We start from the raw sequence: 22475 nt of genomic DNA, 5'->3' as shown, positions 1-22475 counted from the left end.
GAAAGGCACTATTCACTACAGTTTATAATCAACCTGTAGAATGTATATAAAACATTAAAAACACTATCTATATTTAAGGCGTTATTGCCGGTAATAGGTGTCAAAAAGCCTCATTGCGCTAGCCGCTCCCGTCGGGGTACATTTCAGAAAAGTGGTGCAAAGGACAGAAAATCTCAGATGTTTGTTTACATTCTGCAAACTACACATGAATAATGACCGTACCATTCTCTTCCCCGGAAGTTTTGCGACGGTCGTCCGTGGAGACGTGCACCAGCTGTAGGATCAGGGGTCTTCTCGTCACTATGCCGGTGCCTCGGGGGAGCAGATCCCGGCCCACTAAGCTCTCCAGGACGGAGCTCTTTCCGCTGCTCTGTAAAAGAGGAAACGTAGAACACTCAGTACGAGACCAGGATAGCGGCAGACTGGACGTGGCTCAGCCATACTGTATCAAATCTGATTTGGGGGGGGGGATACATTACAGAAAATATTTAATCATTTACATCAGTCCCCATTCAAGCATATTCAATTTTCGAATACACACATCAGTTATCCTATCAGATTGTTTTTAGATCGGTGGAGGAGGAAACTGAAGCACCCACATGAATCCCACGCCAACAGGAGGAGAACAGACAAACTCCACAGACAGGACTAGGTCAGAATCAAAACCAATGACTGAAAGGGCTGAGTCAGCAAAGCTAACCACTGTGCAGCCACACAGCCCATTCACATTCTGGCCATTTTATTGAACAACAGTAAGTGTCGGCCATCGGTAAACCGGAGATGCGAGTTGTCCTGCGAGTGACAGCACTGATCATGGGGAAACAATTCTATAGACTCACACCACATTCTTTACGTGTGACACTGACAAGGACACAAAAACAGTACAAAGTGCCTGTCCATTCACATTATGCATGGCAACAATCTCTATGTAGCTCACCCTGACCAACTAAGGGGTCTATTTACTAAGCAGTGTTAGGAGACAGAGTGAAAAGTGATAAGGTGCCAGCCAATCAGCTCCCAACTGCCATCTCACAGGCTGTGTTTGAAAAATGACAGTTGGGAGCTGATTGGCTGGCCCCTTATCACTTTTCACTCTGTCTCCTAACACTGCTTAGTAACTAGACCCCTATATGTGATACGCGCTCTCTGTTCCATGCAGCAAGGAGGCAGGAAAGCGGCACTGAAAACCACCCCCCACCATCAAAAACAAACATAAGAACAGAAGGGGGTCTTCTCTGCCCCATTTATACGGGGAAGGGTTCTCTCTCCCCCTCCACCAACAACAAGATTTCTATGGACCATTCCTATATCTTCAAAATAAATCAAGCTAGTGTATAAATGGCTGGTCCTTTAGTTCTCTGTAGTTCCTGCTCATATACGCCATAGGATTACTTCTCCTATAGAAATACAGTCCTCAGTGCCAAGTGCCCATTAGTATGACATAATGAAAGTATCTGTGATAATGACCAGCGATAAAACGGCACCAAGAACAGATGAGGGTTATCCTGAATGAGAGGAGACGGTAACCTCTGCCATTCACTGTCTACCAACTGATCACCCCAAATAGTATTATTAGGGCAGACAGGTATCAGAGCTCCTAGGGGTGAGGCAGGTTGGAGGCTGAACAATCTGCAGCCAATGAGAGCAGTGTACTGTTCACAGCAGCTCAGAGTATTTCAGCTCGGCTTGAATGGGGCAATTCAGAGCATCCAAATTTTAACATATCAGAGGAGTGATGTGAGACTCCAGCCAAACCGGTGCAGGAAAAGCGTGTGGTGAAACACTTAGCGACTGGCTGGCATTTTTGTATCCGTTTAGGCAGAGGAAAAAAAAAGAATGAAGAAACAAATGGTATTCAATAAAAAACGGAAGGAAGAGAGAAATGAACACAAAAGATGAGTGAAATAAGGAGAAAAACACACTCGCGATGATCAGGAGCCGGCTGTCATTTCTAGCCTTGCTTTGGATCTCTCCTTTCTCTGATGCTAATAGGAGGGTAGTGATGAGCTTTGGAAGATTATCCAAGTGCCCCGAACCGGTATGCAGTCAGGATGCAGACGGTGGAAATGCCGACCGCCGGCACAGACTGTGCAAGGAACCAGCTCAAGCGAGTCAATGGCAGTGGGACTGCAGTCCTCACCCTTATTGTGCCTGGTGCTGCTATAGGTCCATCATTAGTGCACGTGGGCCAGCCGATACTAGGTGCAAATTATACCCCTGGAACAAGGCATATACACCTCTGCAGAGCCTGCGGTTCAGGTGACACGCAGCTTTGCGTAGGAGAGAACTCCATGTCACAGCCCCTCCAGTCTTAAGTGAAGATGCGACTGAAAACGTCAGTTCAAGGGATTCCCCGCAATATAGTATTGATAAGTATGCCCCTAGCTGCCCATGCCAGCAATCCCGGCCTTTTAATGCTATGACCTTGCCCGGTTTGCAATAATATGATAAGATAGGAATGATAATATTATTCATGCAAATCACTTTGGTAAGAAAAATACAAAGTTAAACATGGCTATAATTTCCGAGTCTGTCAGTCCCGTACATGGGGATAGGATGTGGTGCTTAGACACTATACACTGTATTTAATTACATTTGTTTTATTCAACATAAAAGTGAGTGCACAGAACTGGGCAAATTAACAGATGCCAAAAGTGAATGTGAAAAACACCAGCACACATTAGGGGTTGGGTACAGGATGTCAGCGGTCAGAATCCCAACAGGGTTAGAACAACGACACTTGTCGGTCAGTATCCTAACACTCCCCCTCTCCCTCCTTCCCTGGTGTCTAAACCTAACCTCCCACCCTAGTACCTAACCCGGCGCCGGTATACAGACAAGCGTCGGTATTCTGGAGTTGGAATTCTAGCCGCCAGTATGACGCATCGGGATTCTGATTACCTTCCTGTATTAGGCATCTCGAATTCTACGCTAGGTCTGACCTGTAGTGTAGGACATCTACCAGCTCTCCTGTAAGCGATACTTACCATTTTGTGCAAGTGCACCTACTGATCGATAATTCCCTCTCCTGTGTCAGCCAGGACGCTGGGAAGTGTCATTCATCTTGCTTTATTAAGTATGAAGTCATTTGCAAAAAAAGCTTTTTATGCAAGTCCCTTATATATGTATTTTCCTTCAATGTAAATATTTCTAGCATACTACTGAATATAGAGGTGAGGGACTTCGTGGGTTTTACCACTTAAAACCTTCCTCTGCAATTCAAAACCTTCTGCCCCAAAAATACTATACTACAAGTATAAAGATACCCCACCCTAGGATTGCCGACACCTGGCGTTACCACCCTTGTGATCCGGTATGGCAGAGACTACATGTAGAGAGTCCTCGCAGATCAGTAGCCATTTAAAATGTTTTAGCCTTTGGAAGTCTGGATAATGATCAAGTGCAATTTACCATCTAATCAGTTGCTGTGGGCAACAGCTTTTCTCTATACAAAAACTTCCAATAATGTCCTTGTCTGCTCGAACTCTTTAAATGGTGCGATCACTTAACTAGATCACGAGTGGAATGAGAAGGGTCCCAGCAGCACAGAGTATATCAGGAAACGAGTGATATGTTAATGAGGACAGGGCTACATGAGACATGGGCAGTTACATGATGAGAGGGTATACGTTCACTATCCCTACAAAAGGGGATGCCGAATTGCAGGAATCCCGACACTTGCCAGAATCACGGCCGTCGGCATCCCGAAGGGGTTAGGGGGAGGGTTAGATTTAGGGTTAGGCACTAGAGGGAAGGTTAGGCACTATGGGGGGGAAGGGTTAGCTTTAGGATGCAGGGAGGGAGAGGTTAGGTTTAGGCACCAGGAACGGATGGTTAGGATACCGACTGACAGGTGTCGGTATTCTAACCCTGTCGGGATGCCGGCGTTGGGATTTTGAACGCCGGGATTCCGAGCACCAGCATCCCGTACCCATTTCGATGAGATGGGGAATGGGACAGCAGGAAGCCACAGACAGAGATATATAGTGGTAGGATAAGGCACTTCCACGCCGAAAAGAGGACGTGGACATTGAAAAGGGGGCATGTCTATAAGACGCATCACCCTTTTCGTCACTCTTGGGGGCGTGCCCGGCACTTACGGACATGCTGGGCCGCCCTCAAGCGCTGCTGACAGGGAGAATAGATGACCGGGTCACCGCACATTTCCCCACCCGCAGGACACTGCGACCAGCGGGTGAAGACGGCACCGCAGGCAATGAGGGCAGGGCGCTTTTTGCCCAGGGCGCCGCGCCCCGCTAAAGCAGCCTAGCAGGAACGCTACAGGAGCAGAGTCCCTTAGCAGCACATAGTATATCAGGATATGAGTGAGGACAGGGCTGCATGTGACAGGGGCAGTGACATGATGTGAGGAGGGGAATGGAGGCAGCAGCACAGAGTATATCAGGAGAAGAGTGATGTGTCAGTGAGGACAGGGCTGAACGTGACAGGGGCAGTGACATGATGTGAGGAGGGGAATGGAGGCAGCAGGAAGCCATGAACATTACATAAGAGGAAGGAGTAGTGTCCCCAGCAGCACAGAGTATATCAGGAGATGTATGATGGACTAGTGAAGACAGGGCCGCATGTGCCAGGAGCTGTGGAAAGGAATGGAGACATTTATATGATACAAAGGTCCAGCTGGTTTGAAAATAACAAGTGGAAGAAACAATAAAATGAATGTATCTGCTGGCAGCGGCCCGGTGCATAGGCCTACAGTATGTCATTATAACGATACAAGCATCACAACTGAGAGAATGAGCCTGAACCTCAATGCTACAATCTGATAAGAACCAGACAACGATCTGACAGCCCAGGAACAGACTCTCACATGTGTCTTCCCCCATGTGCACCGAGTCCCATGATCAACACTATAAACAGAACGACACAATACACATCCTGCACTGGGTGTGAATTATAATAATATGGACCCCTCATTTCAGGTCTGGAGAGACCCCAGTCACTAAGGAACGCACTCTGCTGACCGGAGTGTTCTGCTGTTATGCGAAGATATCCCTGACCAGTCACAATAGATAGAAGTCCTGGTACTAATAGCTGTTCCGTAACAGTAGCCAGAGCTTTACCTCTACATTTATTTATTACCAGTTATTTATATAGCGCACACATATTCCGCAGCGCTTTACAGAGAGAATATTTGGCCATTCACATCTGTCCCTGCCCCAGTGGAGCTTACAATCTATATTCCCTAACACATGCTCACACACATACACACACACTTATGGTCAATTTTGAGGGTAGCCAATTAACCTACCAGTATATATTTTATGGAGTGTGGGAGGAAACCGGAGTACCCGGAGGAAACCCACGCAAGCACAGGGAGAATATACAAACTCCACACAGTTAAGGCCATGGTGGGAATTGAACCCATGACCTCATTGCTGTGAGGCAGTAACGCTAACCATTACACCGTCTGTGCTGCCCATAATTAACCAGTAATATCGCCACATGATAACCAGGTGTTCTGTGGGGAAGGACGGCTGTTAACCCTGTTATAGAGTGTTGTACATGGGCCTCATTAGCTACAAGATGTCATAAATAATCCTCTAATAATAATTATAATAATAATAATAATAATAATAATAATGATGATATGGCATACACTGGGTGAGAGATTATAACCTTGTAAGGGTCACAAGCAGTGTGTCTAATAAGGAATCCTGATCTGTCAGTCAGTAGCACCCAGCACCTTCTCCGCTCACCAGAGAGGCGTCCAGTAGCCCCTAGGACTGAGGCCTCTATTCAAAAGCTTGACGCCTATTAATAACCAATTTAACCAACTCAGGCCCTGGAGAAACTCACGATCAACTGGACTATCAAAAATTTCAGGACAATTCTGAATATCATGAAATGAAGCCACCACAGCAATACACCTCAGCTCATATTCATTAGGGACATCATTGAGGCACACAGTACCTCATGCCTCAGTGGTGTCAAAATAAGGTAATGAATTGATGGGCTGCGCTCTCATTAATATTGTTCTAGCCCCCACTGTGTATAAGTGACAACTACAATTTGTGAAAAAGAGAGAAAAGCACACAGCCCTGTCTATAGTGACAGGGTAGAGCTTATTTCCCCGTCATGCTAAGGACCTGGAAGTGATATGAGTGAAGGCGGAAGTGCGATTCTATGCCCATAAAGTCCACCTAAAGAAGAAACTCGTCTGCTCGCCGCAAGATTATATGCCCCCTCTATGTCCACGTGGATGGTAGGGAATGACGTTGGACAGTAGCTGACAACGTCAGGGTCCTCTCCGTGAAGGGCATCTAGACACTACCATAGTCACAGGTGGGAAGAAATGATGTACAATATACACAATGAGATGTGATTTATCCTGAACACTGGATTGACTGCCACACAGTTAGGACTCCCACCTGTTTAATGTCAATCAACCTAGTACTGATTTATATATTTACTGTAGTTTAATTCATTCAATCAATGGGACATTATGTGTAACATACAGTGACTGTCGTACTTGCACCTATTTGTACAGATTCATTATTACGTACACCGTGATACAACTTGGGAATGCTGTATACGCTTCATATTGCCATAATAAATGGCACTTGCTGGCCCAACGCACTACGGATCATGCTTGCTAAGGAACCACTAGTAGCTCGGTCCCTTACAGCATATACATCAATCGAACAGCAAGTTTCAATATCTGAATATCATGTTCCTGCACCGAAGATCTAACAATCTATTAAAGATACAGCATCAGGTTACACACATAACATGACAGGTAATGGGGTCATGTTTAAAAGGGTTCAAAACAGGAAAAAAAAAAAAAAAGGCTTAAGTGCAGGTATCATCCTATATAAATAAATATATTGTATACAGACATGTTCTTTCCCCCCCCCCCAGTAACTATAATGCACACAGAGCCACATAACTATTCGTCTCCTGCTCTTTCTATTCCAAGGCACACTATCGCTGCATATCCACTAGGCGATTAAATTGAGCGAATAAACGACATTGTTATCATTCAATCCAGGGGCGTTTCTAGAGAGGTGGAGGCCCGTGCGCAGTCTCTGACACGGGCCCCATCCTCTCCGCCCGGCGGCCGCTAGCGCACTGAGCTGTGCGCGGCCAGCGCCGGAGTTATAGACTCTGGGCACTAGTGTGTGCCCAGAGTCTATAATGTATGCACAGGTCACCGGAAAAATGGGCGCGGCGGATATTTTCCCTGTACTGCGCATACGACGGGAAAATGGCCACTGCGGCCATTTTCCAGTCGTTTTACAGCGCCAGACCCCCGTGCCGACGTGGGACTTCGGAGAGGTAAGTAATATTATGGGCGCAGGGTGTGCAGTGCGGGGCCCACATGGACCCGTGTTCCCAGCACACCCTGCACCCATTGTAGATACGCCCCTGATTCAATCGCTCATTAATCAGTCACAAATTGGGCATGACAATGTCGAAAACAACCAGCGATGCACGATCCCGCTGCCCGTTTTCGACATCAATCATTGCCTGAACATGCCGGTCAATCTGGGCATGTTCGGGGATAAGGGAGGGTGCCTACACTGAACGACATATTGTTCAGTGTGGGCACTACAGGGGATGAGGAACGACTGTACGATTACAGGGTTTTAATCGTACTGTTGTTCCACTATCTGCTAGTGGATACGCACCTTAAGGGGTCAACCCAATTAGCCGCCATGTACTCTCAGGTACGAGTCATCGCTGTAACAGCCGCACTTTACAGCAGCCTGAACTCCCTCAAAAGTGATCGCAGCCCCATAGGTCTGTGCGCCAAACTGAGCGAATTCGGGCAGTGAGGGGTGCCAGGTGCGGTGCCGGTGTTTTAACGCCGTGCCAACAGCAACTCGCACCCTTGGCAGCTAATTGGATTGGTCCCTAAAAGGGCCAGGTTTCAAGGTTAGCTATACCTGAGCACAGGTGACTTAATTAGTACCTCCGTCATTTTCATTTAAGCATCTGTGCTCGGGCAGGGATATCCTTAAAACCTGGACTGTTAAGAGTGTCTTGAGGACCACTGAACTACGTCAACACACACAGTACTCCCCTGATGCCCTTTGGTTACACAGCCCCACCGGGGGTACAAATCCAACCCCCAAAAAACTGACCTGGGTCCCCACCACCACGATCTGGGGCAGCTGGATGACGTCGGCTCCCACCGTGTTGAAGACATCCTGGAGCTTGTTGATGACCGGGATGAGGGCCTCCATGTCTCTGTTCTGTGACGGGCGATGGATGGAGGAAGGGACAGGGGGGAGCAGCCGCTGCTCTCTGCCTCCGGCACCACCGCTAAGCAACCATTCACCTGGCCCACAGGCCTTTGCGGCAGTGAGGGCTGATGCGGGCGCGGAAGAGCAAGCGCGCATGCGCAAAAGCCGCGGCGGGGGCTGCCGGGAAATGTAGTACTCATGCGCTTAGAGACGAAGACGCGGCGGCCATCTTTGATGTGGGTCAACAATATATATATTTTTTTTTAGTATGTGTCGGATAAATTGCAATAATATAGCACATCTCAAGGAAATCGCTGCTCTTTTTATATTTTCTTAGAGGCGTTTAAATAAAAAAAAACCACATGATTTACATTTTATTTTTTTGACCACACTTAATATGTCCGTTGCTGTCTGACCGGAAATACGTCACACCGTCAGGAGAACCAGGAAATACTTTTGTTTTGAAAGGTCCCTGACAGTGACATTGGGAGATCAGAATGAAACTACTGAAGATGACAGAACATGACATGCTCCTGGGAGCATGCATTGCCTTCCCTCCAAAATGTTTCACACCCTAATTCTCTGTAAAATATCTATCTAGCTGTAGAGTTGGCTGCTTTCACCATTTAAGTTACCCATTTCTATTAGATTTTATATATATATATATATATATATATAATACATATTTTTTTATATAAAAGTTGCATTATATCTTTGTAAAATGGAACTGCCGGCTGTAATGTGCTCAGTACACAATGTGCAGTCTATATAGCAATATACGCCATATTGGCTCGAATGTTTTCAGCTAATAGTGACAGGATTATCAACCATTTGTACCTATCTTTAGCGTCATTTAGTAGACAGGAGCTGCGCTAACATGCAGGCAGTCATTTAATGCAAGTGAAAAGACGGTCCTGCTCTGTCTAGTATTTCACATGCTAAGTCTTCAGGTCATGCACATACTGATGCCCCATCTCTTCACAGATTATATATATATATATATATATATAAACAATAGGGGTATGGTCCAGCTCTCCTGTTTCAAATAAATACTTGTGTGTGTATATATATATATATATATTATAAGTGTATAGGTGATGAGCGACTGACGTATATCTGTGCAATAATTAATAAAATGTGCAATTCAACCAACAAAACATGATACACACAGTATATATGTATGAAAAAATATATCACAATTTAATAATAATAAAATATACACACAAAATAGACATATATAGAGATACTGCTTGGATAAGCACAACGTGTACTAATAACGTGTCCACAGTGTGCAAAAAGTGCTTATAAATATTCTAAAAGTACAATTTAATATAAAAAGTGAGCAGAATATATATACTTGAATATTTAAAACATTTTAAACCAGTATCACAGAGGAATTAATAGAGTAAAAACAATTATAAAAAACAAGTTAAAAAAGTTCCAGACTTGTTTCTTAAAAAAGGAAGTTTAGAGTAAAAGTGGAAAGCTTATCTGTAAAGGTTCATTTCAGGCAATGGTGGCTTAACCCAACGCGTTTCATCCACTTGGGGACTTCATCAAGGGGTGCTAGTGAACAGGGTTTGCCACTTTTTATACCCTTTGAGACAGGATTCTAATTGTCTCATTAGGGCCAACTTTTTGCATCACTTCCGGTTGGTTACTTCCGGAAGTGCGCTCTTAGCATGAAGCGATTAAAACATATTTAATAACACATGGATATATCGTGAAACAACCTTGGTGGACTGTCCATAAATCTAGTATATGATCCTGTATATTGTTAGGTGACCCAATGCCCCTGATCGTGCAAAGAAGTCTGCCAGTCTCCGTTCCTACTTCCGCCCAGTTGCTGATGTCACATCCTTTCTACCATTCAATAAGTCTGTCTTCATTCGTGATGTAGCATCCGCCATTTTGTAGAAGTCTATACGCGGCTGTAGTCTTAGTTCAATTCGGCTCATCTCGACGGGCACTTCAGGCTATCTCTAGCTCCCATACTCTTCCAGCCGCAACACCAGATCTGCTTCCAAGATCTGATCTTGGAAGCTAAGCACAATTGGGCTGGGTCAGTACTTGGATGGGAGACCACCTGGGAATACTCAGTGTTGTAGCTTAATATCCACAATAGGGCGTACATTAGCCGCTCAGTCCATCTTAAGGATTATGGGCCACATACGAGCTGAAGATGCATGGAATATTAGAAAATCATAATAAGAATGAAGATCCCTCTGCTGACTAATCTGCATTATGGAATATTGACTTTATTTCACCATATTGACTCTATTTCATTTACTTTTTTATTTCATCTATTCCACATAAAAAAGAAAAAGTCTTTCATCCTGGTCCTTGAACAACTATTACCAACTATATGAATATATTTTTATATATATATTTTAACAAAATCATGATGCTCCAAAATATAAATGCTGTTATATGAAACACCATCCCGAACCACTGTGTTTGAGTGTTTTGCAGGACATGGTTCCTGCGAAGACGAGAAGCGCTGTGGCCAACCCTTGTCCGCCATCACTGAGGATAATGATGCTGAAATGCAGGCCATAGTTGAGGTGGATGCCAGGGTGACTGTGGCCCTGTTAGAGAAGGAGATAGGCATCTCACCGGGATCCATCCGCTTGATACTCCATGAAAAACTTGGCCTGAGCAAGGTTTCTGCACGCTGAGTGCCCCATTGGCTGAGGAGGCTCGGGTGACTTGGTGCCGCAGCATACTCCCCTAGAATGTAAGCTCCGATGAGCAGGGCCCTCTACCCTCTTGTGCTTCTCCTTACTCTACCTTCATCTACTTCTTACTCTCTACCAGGGCACCTAACACTTGGTTGCTTTGCATTGTTGCTTATCTGGGTGTTATAGTTGCGAATGTAGCAATGTATATTATCCATGCCCTGTAATGTATTACATTGTACTGTAAGTCACTGTAAATCTATTTATGTACTTTGTAAGGCGCTGCAGAACACGTGTGGCACCATATAAATAAATGATAATAATAATACTGGCCATGTTTGATGGTGGTGATGAATCCTGGATCTACAGTTTCGACCCAGAGACAAAACAACAGTCGCCCCAGTGGACCCAAGTTGGAGTTGCACTACCACAGAAGTTCCGTTGTGAGCGCAGCATGGCCAAGCATATGTGGCTGTTTTTATGGTCAAGACGGGTCATGTAGCTACCGTAGCAGCATACAGTCACTGGGGACTGGTATGCCAACCAATGCCTGGTGCCAGTGCTGGAAGCCATTTCTAGGTGCCATCCAAGAACTCGCACTCATGGTGCCTTTCTCCATCACAACAATTTACCTGCCCACAAGTGGACTTACTGGCCCATGAACGCATTCAGGAGCTTGGTCATCCGCCATATAGTCCAGACCTGCCCCCCTACGACTTCTTTGTGTACCTACAAATCAAGCGCAAGATGCCTGGGATTCATTTTGAGTCACTAGAAGCTGCAGTGGAGACCTTCATCCAGCACGTAGAAGACATACCTGCTTCGGACTAGTCCAGCTGTTTAACAAAGTGGTTTGAGTGCCTGCAACTTTATATAGACTCCTTTGGTGATACTTTAAAAAAAATTAATGTTTACTTTGTAAATAGAATACTTAATGTGCATCCGGAAACTTATTGCACACCTCTCGTAGTGTATATGCACAAAATACAGTATATAGCCCTTCCCAGCAGGAGAAAAGTCCTCGTAAAGGAATTAAACAGTGAACTAGACACAGCATATTTTCTTGATTCATATATAGACATGGATATAACCATAGTCATACATTTTTATAGCCTAGTTATAAGCAATTACATGTGTTCCCAGCAGTGTAATTATCAGATGAGGGGTGGAGAGTGGGAGGAGCTGCAGACATAACCGATTCGACAAGATCCATCTGTCCCTGCAGTTTTTGGCTTAAGGTGCGTACACACAGGACGATTAAAATGCTCGATATGAACGATATCTGCGTGAAGTGCACCCTCTGGGCTAGTCGTGTGCTTACCGTGAGCAGTAGTTGAATAGCTCCGGGCACTTACCCCGCGAGCTGAAAATCAGTGATAAGTTCCGCAGCCAATTGAATTCCCCCTTGGTGTTTATCTCTTGCCAAGACCTCCTGCTGTTTGCTCAATTTAATTTGGTCTTTTCCCAATCACTAGATACTGTCATCCAGTCTAATCATTGATGAGCTCCACAGGGTGGAGAGATCCAATATACAGTATGTATAGAAATGCCAAGTATTCCCTTTAAAGGTTTTTGATCTGTTGACTGTGATATTTCCCCAGCTTCCTAATAGCAGTAATCAGCCAATATGATAACTTGTACTTAGATCTTTACCTTAAAGTCACAGAATAAGCTATTAAGATGCAGCATATCTCTATTTTATAAAAATCTTTATTGCAGCATTTTCATGATGTATCCAGGCCCCAACCAGGGCTTAAAGTGGTCCTGAAGAGGCGGTGGAACTCATCTCCCCACAGCATTTCCCCCTCTTACCCCTGCCATGCTCGGCGAAGCTAGTCTGAGAGGCCAGAACAAGTGTGAAAACTGTTCTTTACACACACTGTTGTGTATAGGAAACTGTAAAGTGAATGGCCGGGGGCTGCCTAGGCCCCCCAGAAGCTTTGGGGGCTATGGTAGTATGAAATACATTTCAGATGCTTTTTTAGCACTCCTGCCATCAGCCAAGACTACAATGTTAGGTCACTTAATATAGAACTTTTTTTTTTTTTTCTTTTTATCAGTGTAAAGCTGCATACACACACAACTATTTTGTTACCAATGATTTTATGAACGATTTTCTGTCAGATTATCTGTCAGGTTTTTTTTAAGTGTAATGAACGATCTTTTTGAACTACAAACGATTTTTGCATATTCCCTTAATGAAAATCGTTCAGTTGACAAGTCTGACTGAACTACAAACGTGAACGTGCATGAACGATAATCGTTCACCGTTTGACACAAAAAGTGAACGATTTTTGTTAAACGATATTGTTTAACGATAATCATTCAAAAATCGTTGTGTGTGTACGCAGCTTAACTCTTAATTATTTTTCGGCCGTGTCTCTGAGTTATTTTTTCTGAGTTCCCCACAAAGTAGTCTATGCCACTTGGGTGCCCCATGTCACATAAGCCATGCCACAAAAGGAGCCACCGGGATGCAAAGTGAGTGACAGGAGGGCGGACCGTGGGAGGAGGCGGAACTTGGAGCCGGAAACCAAGGAAGGGTGGGCGGCCACCGCCAAACAGAGTCGCCCTCTGTTTGTGGGACTTCTGTACAGGGACATGGTGGATGCGGAACTAGTTAGACGTGACTGAACTCCGTTCCAGCCCACTTTAACCCCTGGCCCCAGCTATTAGCCATGTGCGGTCAGTGGCACTTCACGGCACAGCTGTACAATTGAGAACAGCTCTTATGCTAAACATGTCACTGAGTACCACTTATTGGGGGCACACCCAAGTGGATGACATATAAATAGACTAAGAAAGAAGTGTCAACGCCCAAATGACACTTCACACAAGTCACACGTGCAGCATCAAGTCACATATCAGTTTTAACCATCTAAGGGACAATCAAATTACCTTTTGCAAAACACATTGAAAATTTGTTATATAGCAACAATGATGAAGAAATGGTGAACTATATCATGTAATATAATGTATCATATATAATATGTGGCATACTGTATGAGTTATCATGATGTTGCATTTGGAGATGATTTTTCTATGTCACTGATGACCTAATTACGCTGATTATTCTTATATTGCTGTCTCGGGTTGCACTTTCTTTGTGTTGGAGCACATTGGTGATCTCACACATATATATATTTGTCCATATATAAAACCTTGGAACATCTATAGGTCATACGCATGTCATTCTTAAGACACTCTGGTGACTGCTGAGGGTCTGAATCATTGCCGATCGCAACTGCGATTACGCACGCAATTGGTTGCGTTCTGCGCATGCACCATAGTGCACGTGTTCAAACACTTCACTGCGATTGGGACAGCGATCGCAGAGACTACGCAGACCCATCGCAGAGTGATTGACCGGAAGTGACCGTTTGAGGGTGGTGACGGGGGGGGGTGGTCGGCAAAACGTAGGCGTGCCAGTGCGCTTGAACGCCGTTACAGGTGGCGTGCATAATTGAGCTCTTGCGATGCCATACGAAGCTTGGGCTTTCACTGCGTGCGATGAGGTTAGCAATTCCTGAGTAAGCGTGCAAGTGTGCGTAAGGCTCCAATTGTGCTCGATGTTACCGATGGTTTTGCAGACTTGCTAAGTACTACGGGTGTGTATAAGGTAAAGGGGCGTCCTTTTGTTAGGCTGCGACGGCATTACGATTGCAATCATTAGCATAATTTTGCAGTGAGACTGCGTGTGTAATCGCAATAGCGATCCTTACTGAATCAGGCCCCGAGAGGATAAATCGATATCTAAATTGATATCATTCTTGTGGTGTTTTGGTGATGGAGAATTAACATTTCTGATATCTTATTGAGATTCTGACAGATTACAGGGGGAGATTTATCAATTTGTGGAGAGAAAAGGCATCAACCAATCACCTTCTAACTGTCATCTTACAGGCGGTGCTAGAAAAATGACAGAAGCTGATTGGTTGTTATGAGCAACTTCTCCACGTCATCCCTCTCCAAGATGTGATAAATAGCCCCTTCAGTCTGCTAATTAAGAGGGGTAATGCTGGGTACACACATTTCCCTTGAACTTTTCTGTAGTGCCAGACAAACGATATTGGGTGTACACACTGAGCGATATCTATGATAGATATCTTTCAGTGATGTCATCCTGCCACATCTCTTAACATGCAAATTGTGATGAAATCGTCCAAGTTGGCCTGCATGTACGTACGACCATAGATATCGTTATCGTCTATGCGGGAACACGAATTATTGGTCGTTCGTTCGCTGCATAAAAATGAACGATATGAACGAGTTATCGTTCATAGATATCGTACCGTGGGTACGCACCTTTACACCGATGGCCCTGATAATAATAAGAAAATATCGCAGACACTTATTATTTTATGGCGGATTATTTCGAGATGAGATTATCTTTTCAATACACATTTCATCCAAAAAAATAGAATTAGAATACAAAAAAAGTGAAAATGTCATTAACAAGAGAAAAAACAAACAAACAAACCACATATTTAATTGACCAGCTTTGGAAATTTTATTAATCATGAGAGCCAAACAGCTTTCATCAATAACACCATTCATCGGATTTCAAGATATTTATTTTACAGAATATAAATTTGCAGCTATTTAACAGCAATTAAAGTGCTTTATTTTCTTACAGGACACATCCATAATTCTCCTGGCCCTCGATGCAAAATATACATATATTACATGGAAAAAAAATATATTTACAACTTTAGAAATATTAAACGTTGAAGAGTTGAATCTGGTGCGATGGAAATTTATCACTTTCTTTCGCCAGTAACATGGACAAAACATTTACAAAGCTACAGGGGGATTAGTTCTATAACTCGCAGTTTGTGCACTTTTAATACTTTTCACAATATCGGGAAACCGGGATGAAGTAAATATACAGAAATCACCAGATTTCACTGTTCGACTTTTTTTACGCTACAAGTCTCATTTTCCATGTCACGTAGAAGCGCTGTACCGTGTTAGCTGTGGCTTGGTGCAGGAGACTGCGGATCTCAATAGATACCCTACATTTTCTAATTAACTGGAATTAAATTGCCTGATGAATAGACCAAAATAATCCTAAAAGCTTGCAAATTGAAATGTCCTCAGCCAGTATAGAGTATAGCTTACATTCCATGTATTCCTGCCATTATATACTATAGGGTTGATTCAATTATAGGTAATGCCTACGATCTAATGCGTGCATATGCCGCACTTATGGTAGCCCCAAGATTGCGCATTTTTGTATGCATCTCTATGGGGCAGCGAACAAAAATATGCAATTTTGGGCTGAAATCAGGGCATATTCGGGGCAATTTGGAGTGCCATTGCGACGACACATCACGGGCACAGTCTGTAATTGAAATGGCCCCCTAATGTTTTCACCAAAGCATGCTGATCATATTCAATAGCAATTACATATAAAAATATTTGCATATTTCGCCAGATATTCAGGGGTACAGTATATGTAATATGTATAGATCATTTGTCTCTGCGTATTGAGACTTTTAACGGAGCCTGATTTAGGACAAACCCAGCTGTCCATCATTAGAAATTGCTCCAGCAATAGGTCAGGTTATACTATAATATGGTCAATCTTCAATGATGCAAACGGAATCGGTATGATAAACCGATGAATGGGATACCGCCGGTCAAAACACTGGCACCAGCATCCAGATCATGAAGAGCCCCGACAGGGGCCGGTGAGTACCCTAACCTTCCCTTAGTGGTGCCTAACCCTAACCTCCCCCCGCTGATGCCTAGCCCTAACCCCCCTTCCCTGGGGGGGTGCCTAACCCTAACCCGGGGGTGCCTAACCCTAACCTCCCCCCAGTGGTGCCTAACTCCTCCTCCCCGTAGCCTAACCCTCCCTGGGGGGTGCCCCTAACCCTAATCTCCCCCCTGGGTGCCTAAATCTAAGCCTCCCCCCTCGGCTAGCCCTGAACAGCACCCGCTTACCTTCATTCGGGATGGCGCCTGTCGGGATTTTGGCGTTAAGATAAAGATAGGCCTCGGGATTTCGACGCCTATCTTTAGTCCTGTGTGGGGATTCCGACAGCCGGTAATGTGACTGCATCCTGATACAAACACAGTGAGCGCTAAGCAATTTCCAGTCAGGTAACCTGTGTACGTAAGCCCACGCTATTGCATTTGTTGGACTATATTTCCATCGAGTATGCTTCTCATGTTCTAAAACTAACACTAAAATGTATCATCCCAAATACCCACAGGTTCTCAACCTCGGTCTAGGGAACCCAAACAGTGCATGTTTTTCAGGTCTCCTCACAGAACCACAAGTGAGATATTAGCTCCACCTGTGGATCTTTTAAAATGTGTCAGTGAATAATGAACACACCTGTGCACCTGCTGGGTGACCCGGAAAATGTGACCCGTGTGGGGTCCTGAGGACCGAGTTTGAAAACCACTGAGTTAGACTGATCTCTTAAACTAGCTACAATCAATTTAGGGCTGCAATCAGGCCAAGTTTAACCATATTGTCCTAACATTGATCTATGTTTTGCTGAAAAAGACCAGCGAACTCACAACAAACTCCCAGGATTTATTTTATTTACATACGGTTGCTGTACAACTAGCAAGCGACGAACTCGAAGCCACTGCTTCCATTTTCAGTGGTTTCGGCTGCTGGATTCAAAGGGACAGTAATATTATATACAAAACAGGCCTGGTTGTGTATTTCATATTTTTGCCTCTTTAAATCCAGCAGGCAAACCTGGAACGTATATGTGCAACGGGTTCTATTTGGCGTGTTTTCGGTTTCAGATGGCGGCTGACCGTGTCTGCACTGTACACCGGAGACACTGCCCCAGAACTGGCAAATGCCCTTACAGTGCTGTCGTAACATGTTTATTGCATACAGGAATAAAGAGGGAAATCAGAATCCGTCTCCTGACTGGTCTCAGGAAAGTAGTCATAAAGTTAGGTACAAACATAGCATAAAGCACCTGTATAAGCCACTGGCAAACCTTTATAGAAAGCTACATTAGACAGAGAAACACCTAAACCATAAACAGGTTAGAATAGGTCTTACAGGCACAGAAATCGTCTTTCAGGGATTTATTTGTTTTGCACTGAGAAACCGCTTTGCACCGGCTGCATCTCACCAAACTTTACTAGTGAGTAAATACATATTTGCAAAGTCGTTAAACACCCGCCCAGGATGACAACCTATGTACTGTCTCCCACACAAAGGGAAAGTCCAGAATGCAGAGCTAAAGATTGCAAGTGAAAGTCTGTGTCTTGTAGCTTATATACCCACTCATCTGTAGCCACAAGTCATCCCTTGGTCCCCAGCGAACTAAGAATGCTGGAGCCCAGACATGGCCATCAAACTGGTGGGCTGGGCAGTGTGTGGTTAAGGCTGCCCCTTGCAATAACCGGATGCCCCCCCTCAGAATCGACCCACCCATCTTCAGCTTTATGGTCATTTTCTGTGAATATGTACAGTGACCGTCTCGCTGAGCCTGTGTGTGACCACATATTATGCCTATAAAAGGACCACTAAAAAAAGCAAATTGCAATATAGAAAGGAGGATCCAAATACATACTAATATACATACACACACACATTGCAAGATGCTTTTTGCTATTTGAAGAACCAGAAATTTGTAGCCTTTAAAAAGTCCGATGGAATTAAATGAGTATGGAGCAAAGCTGGGGTTGGCAATCTGAGGACTACATTAAAATAATAGTATATAACAATTTAATAATTATGTTCCACAGTGTTTGAGGATTTCAGGTACAGATCTAGGAGGTAAATTTACTAAAGGTCGATTTCAAAATGTATCAATATTGATGTGTTTCTGAGGCTAAATCACACATTTACTAACAGACAATTTTTTATTTGTTTTTTTTTCTCTGTGTTAGTGAATTGTGTGATTTAGTTCCCCGAAACACAATGTTGATCAATTTAGATTTATATGAAATCATTTAAAATCAATTTGAATCGACCTTTAGTAAATCTAAGCTGTAAGTACAGCAATGCAATCTATACAGTTGCGTTAAATGACATCTCCCATGATGTGGAATATTAGCTAATATTCAGAAAGACCGCTCACAGCAGGCCCAAAGCCTGAGGACCAGCAAGCATAGCTACAAATAATAGGTATATGCCCCCATAAACCAACCTATACATGTACTTTATTTATATCTAAAAACAGTATAATTGTAATGTAAATGGTATATCATTCCCTAGCCATCTAAAACATGGCGATACAGATACTTTGATAGAAACTAAAAAAAAAAAAATCCAACAATGAAATAAATACTTGAGTAAAGCTTGCTATCCGGTTGCAATTTGTGAAAAATGGTCGTTAATATGCCATGTTATGAGGTTAATATGCCATGTTATGAGGCAACAAAAATGGACGTTAATATGCCATGTTATGAGCCGATTTTTTTTTTTATACTTTGTCTATGTGGAATGAAACATGAAATTTTTGGCCTAAGTGATCTATGTGTCCTGGTGAAGGTCTGTAGCAAAGAATAAAATACTTCATAAACTAGAGAAAATGACCATGGTAGCCTTCTTACTGCTACCTTCTTCACTCATTGCTGGCGGCCATTTTGAGATCTAATCCAATACTCAAATTCATGACAAGTGCCATCACTAGTTCCTAGGGCATTTAGTTGCTATCTTCTGGTCATTGGATCATCCCACAAAATGTCTGCCTCCACTGCATGCGACAGGAACACGGCCCTAGACAACTTAAAGTGGTACAGAGAAGCACCTGAGATTCAAACTTTACCCTGACGTTAGGGTTTGGTTGCTCCAGCATTTACAATGATCGTTTTGTGCTACTGAGTACAATATTTAACCTATTTGCTCCATAATATGAACACACCATAGGTGATTAATACTCCTGTCACCTGTATTTAATCAATATTAATGTCTACTAATCTTAGATAAAAGGCACAATTTTAGTAAGGACCACTTCATCTCAGACACTTTACATCATACACTGGATATACAAAACACGTTAAGAGGGGGCTGGACAGTTTGTTTTCTACATAAAGAACAAATCCTGCTTTTTAATCTAGTATTTATGACAGGGCATGTAATCTATATTATTTTTCAGGATGAAAGATTTATTTTCTGCCATAAAAGTACAAAGGTACTGTAAAAATGGTAAAACTGCCTATGCAAAAATGTATTGTAATTGCCTATGATACCCGTGACCTTGAGCACAGTAAAAAGTGTAATGCGAACAGACCCCTGAATATTTTCCCTCCCTGACCTTTGCATAGGGATACTATAGGGGTTAAGAGGCAGATGTATACAGCTCACCCAGCAAGGCAGCCATTTTGTGGGCTGAGACAATAATCATGACATTGCAGCCCATCGATTCACCAGGAACCTGTGACAGTATTTAGGCACTTCAGACCACAAAATGGCTGCCCTTCATTGTCCCCGCAGGTGCACTTTAAACAGGACCTTGGCGAAACAATCTGAAAAAGATATATAACTAAAAACATAATTTATGAAGCAAATATTGACGTGACATCATGACATTTAAATATACAATTGAATCACAAATATTAACTCATGGGGACATGTGCCAATGACATTATGACAAAATGTGTAAAATTAAAAACAGTCCTATATTTGATATATAATGTTTGAGTTGGTCTCCCCTGTAGCCAGCATTTACAAATCCAATGAAAACCGCGTCTTGTAGAAACTGGTATGCAAGTTACCATTACACCCAGTGTACCTACTGGTGTAGGCTGGAAGAGGGAGCCTGATACAAGCATCCTCTGCCAGTCATTGAGAGGATGTCCTGGTCACATAAAGCGACATCCTAGGATTTCCCTCTCTAAACCGGAAAAAGCAGTGTATTGCGCCTTGGAAACATGCAGCATTCAGTCCTGACAGCACGCATCAAACTACGGCGGCATGCTAGGCTGAGCGCGGCAACCATCTTTAATGGCTGCCTTTTATGTACCCATTCTAAGGTACGGCATCTTCATTTATAAACAGCCTAAAGCTTAGAAGGGTTTAAATTAATATAATGATGTGCAATACCTCTTCAAGTCTCCGTGTGCTTTCTTATCCAAATCTTTGTGCCTTTAAATGTTGACAGATGAAATTTAGAACTTAATCTATAAATGATTGTTGTGGTTTATTATTTTTTTTTGTTTTGTAGTAGATTGTGCGACAATTAATAAAATGGCTTCAGGCCTGGGGCGTCTATACAGACTTTCAAACTGAAGCTTTCAGCTGTCTTACATTCTACATAATAATTATACAAGTCCTTTCATTTGTGTGTTGGCTTTAGATGTTCTCTCATCTGAACTCCAAAGACGCTGAAGTGACTTTGTTGGTGAAGGTCCATAAAATTGTTAGTGAAATCTTCACACATTTCACAGGTCATAATTTATTCCCGCCAAAAACTTTTCTCGACACCAAAATATACACCCTGCAATGTTTCACATCTCTGGATACTCCATGTATTGGATATTGTTGGCTTTGACAAAGATGGTTATTTTTAATATTAAATAGTTAGACTCCATTCCGAGGTCAGATGACTTTAAACCAAGTTTAGCCAAGATATAGTCCCTGACTCTCTTTAGTCTTGGGTTCATATTTTATTGGCTGTTGGACAGAGAATTTGACCACTACAAAGAAGGTTCCGACTGGTGTCAAACATGGATTTTGACCACTACAAAGAAGGTTCCGACTGGTGTCAAACATGGATTTTGACCACTACCGAGAAGGTTCCGACAAACCATCTTCAGACATCAAAGGGAATTTTTCCACTACTGAGAAGGTTCCGACTATCCATCTTCAGGTGACAGGTAATTTGCCCACTACTGAGAAGGTTCTGATTGTCCATCCTCAGCACTGTTAGCCTCTTCGCTTTCTTCAAGCGTCTCCCCTTTTACCGCCAGACTGATGACCTTAAGCCACTTCTGCTTGAGTTCCTCGCTGTCGGCCGAAAAGCTGTGTACGGACTTGGACTGGGACAATTTGAAGCTATGTGGCAAGTCTACTCCACGAGTTGATTCGTCGACGAGGTAGCCCAAAAGTGGGATCGTTGCTTGAGCTTTTACATCCTGAAAACACAAACCAACACAGTTGTTGACTATTTTTTTCCTACAATGATAAAAGGTTTCATCTGCCTACAAAAGACTTTCTTTCTTTCTATGTTACATAATGTGACAATATAAATTTGCCACAGGTGAACTGTAATGCCGCAACCCTGTCAACTTCTAAGCCGATCACTTGTAATTAACAACCAACATCAATTTCCAAAAATTTTGAAATTAAAAAATATTTGTAAGCGGACATCTTTAAAGACGAATATCTTTTGCATTTTATGTTTTTTTAAACAGATTTCCTTTCAGAGTATATTACTAGACAGGATTTGTTGACCATTAAAAGGTAAAATTTGTATAGAGTTCCTCTTTAACAATGCACATTCTAAACATATAACTACACTGTAACCAGTGGGGGGCTCTGATGGGGGAAAGTTTGCCGCGTTACATGATAAAACTATTAAAATATTTAAGAAGATTTTGTGAGCAACTCTTTAGGCTCAACGGTATAACACACATCTAGATATTTATATGTTGGTGTTTT

The 22475-nt window shown here is 43.1% G+C and overlaps 2 protein-coding genes across 6 annotated transcripts in view; both read right to left on the bottom strand.

Annotated features, from left to right (window-relative positions):
- DNM1L (dynamin 1L) overlaps positions 1-8355 on the bottom strand; it is a 56548-nt gene extending 48193 nt beyond the window's left edge. For 3 of the 4 annotated variants that reach the window (XM_088478284.1, XM_088478283.1, XM_088478285.1), the window contains exons 1-2: positions 8106-8354; positions 223-370 (exon numbers count right to left, since the gene is read on the bottom strand). In XM_088478284.1, coding sequence (XP_088334410.1) covers positions 223-370; positions 8106-8207 — 250 coding nt within the window. In that variant the 5' untranslated portion in view covers positions 8208-8354. Of the gene's footprint in view, positions 1-222; positions 371-8105 lie in introns of all 4 variants that reach the window. The other variant, XM_088478282.1, reaches the window with a different exon arrangement.
- A 7016-nt stretch (positions 8356-15371) lies between these two features.
- Positions 15372-22475, bottom strand: part of FGD4 (FYVE, RhoGEF and PH domain containing 4) — a 172741-nt gene continuing 165637 nt past the window's right edge. For both annotated transcript variants that reach the window (XM_088478280.1, XM_088478281.1), the window contains one exon: positions 15372-21949. In XM_088478280.1, the coding sequence (XP_088334406.1) occupies positions 21704-21949 (246 nt within the window). In that variant the 3' untranslated portion in view covers positions 15372-21703. The remainder of the gene's footprint in view (positions 21950-22475) is intronic.

This window comes from Taudactylus pleione, unplaced genomic scaffold (genome assembly GCF_031769625.1).
Source record: "Taudactylus pleione unplaced genomic scaffold, aTauple2 ptg000212l, whole genome shotgun sequence".
In the NCBI taxonomy this organism is placed as follows: Eukaryota; Metazoa; Chordata; class Amphibia; order Anura; family Myobatrachidae; genus Taudactylus; species Taudactylus pleione.
The sequence above is the reverse complement of the archived record's forward strand: the minus strand, read 5'-3'. Positions and strand labels throughout refer to the sequence as shown.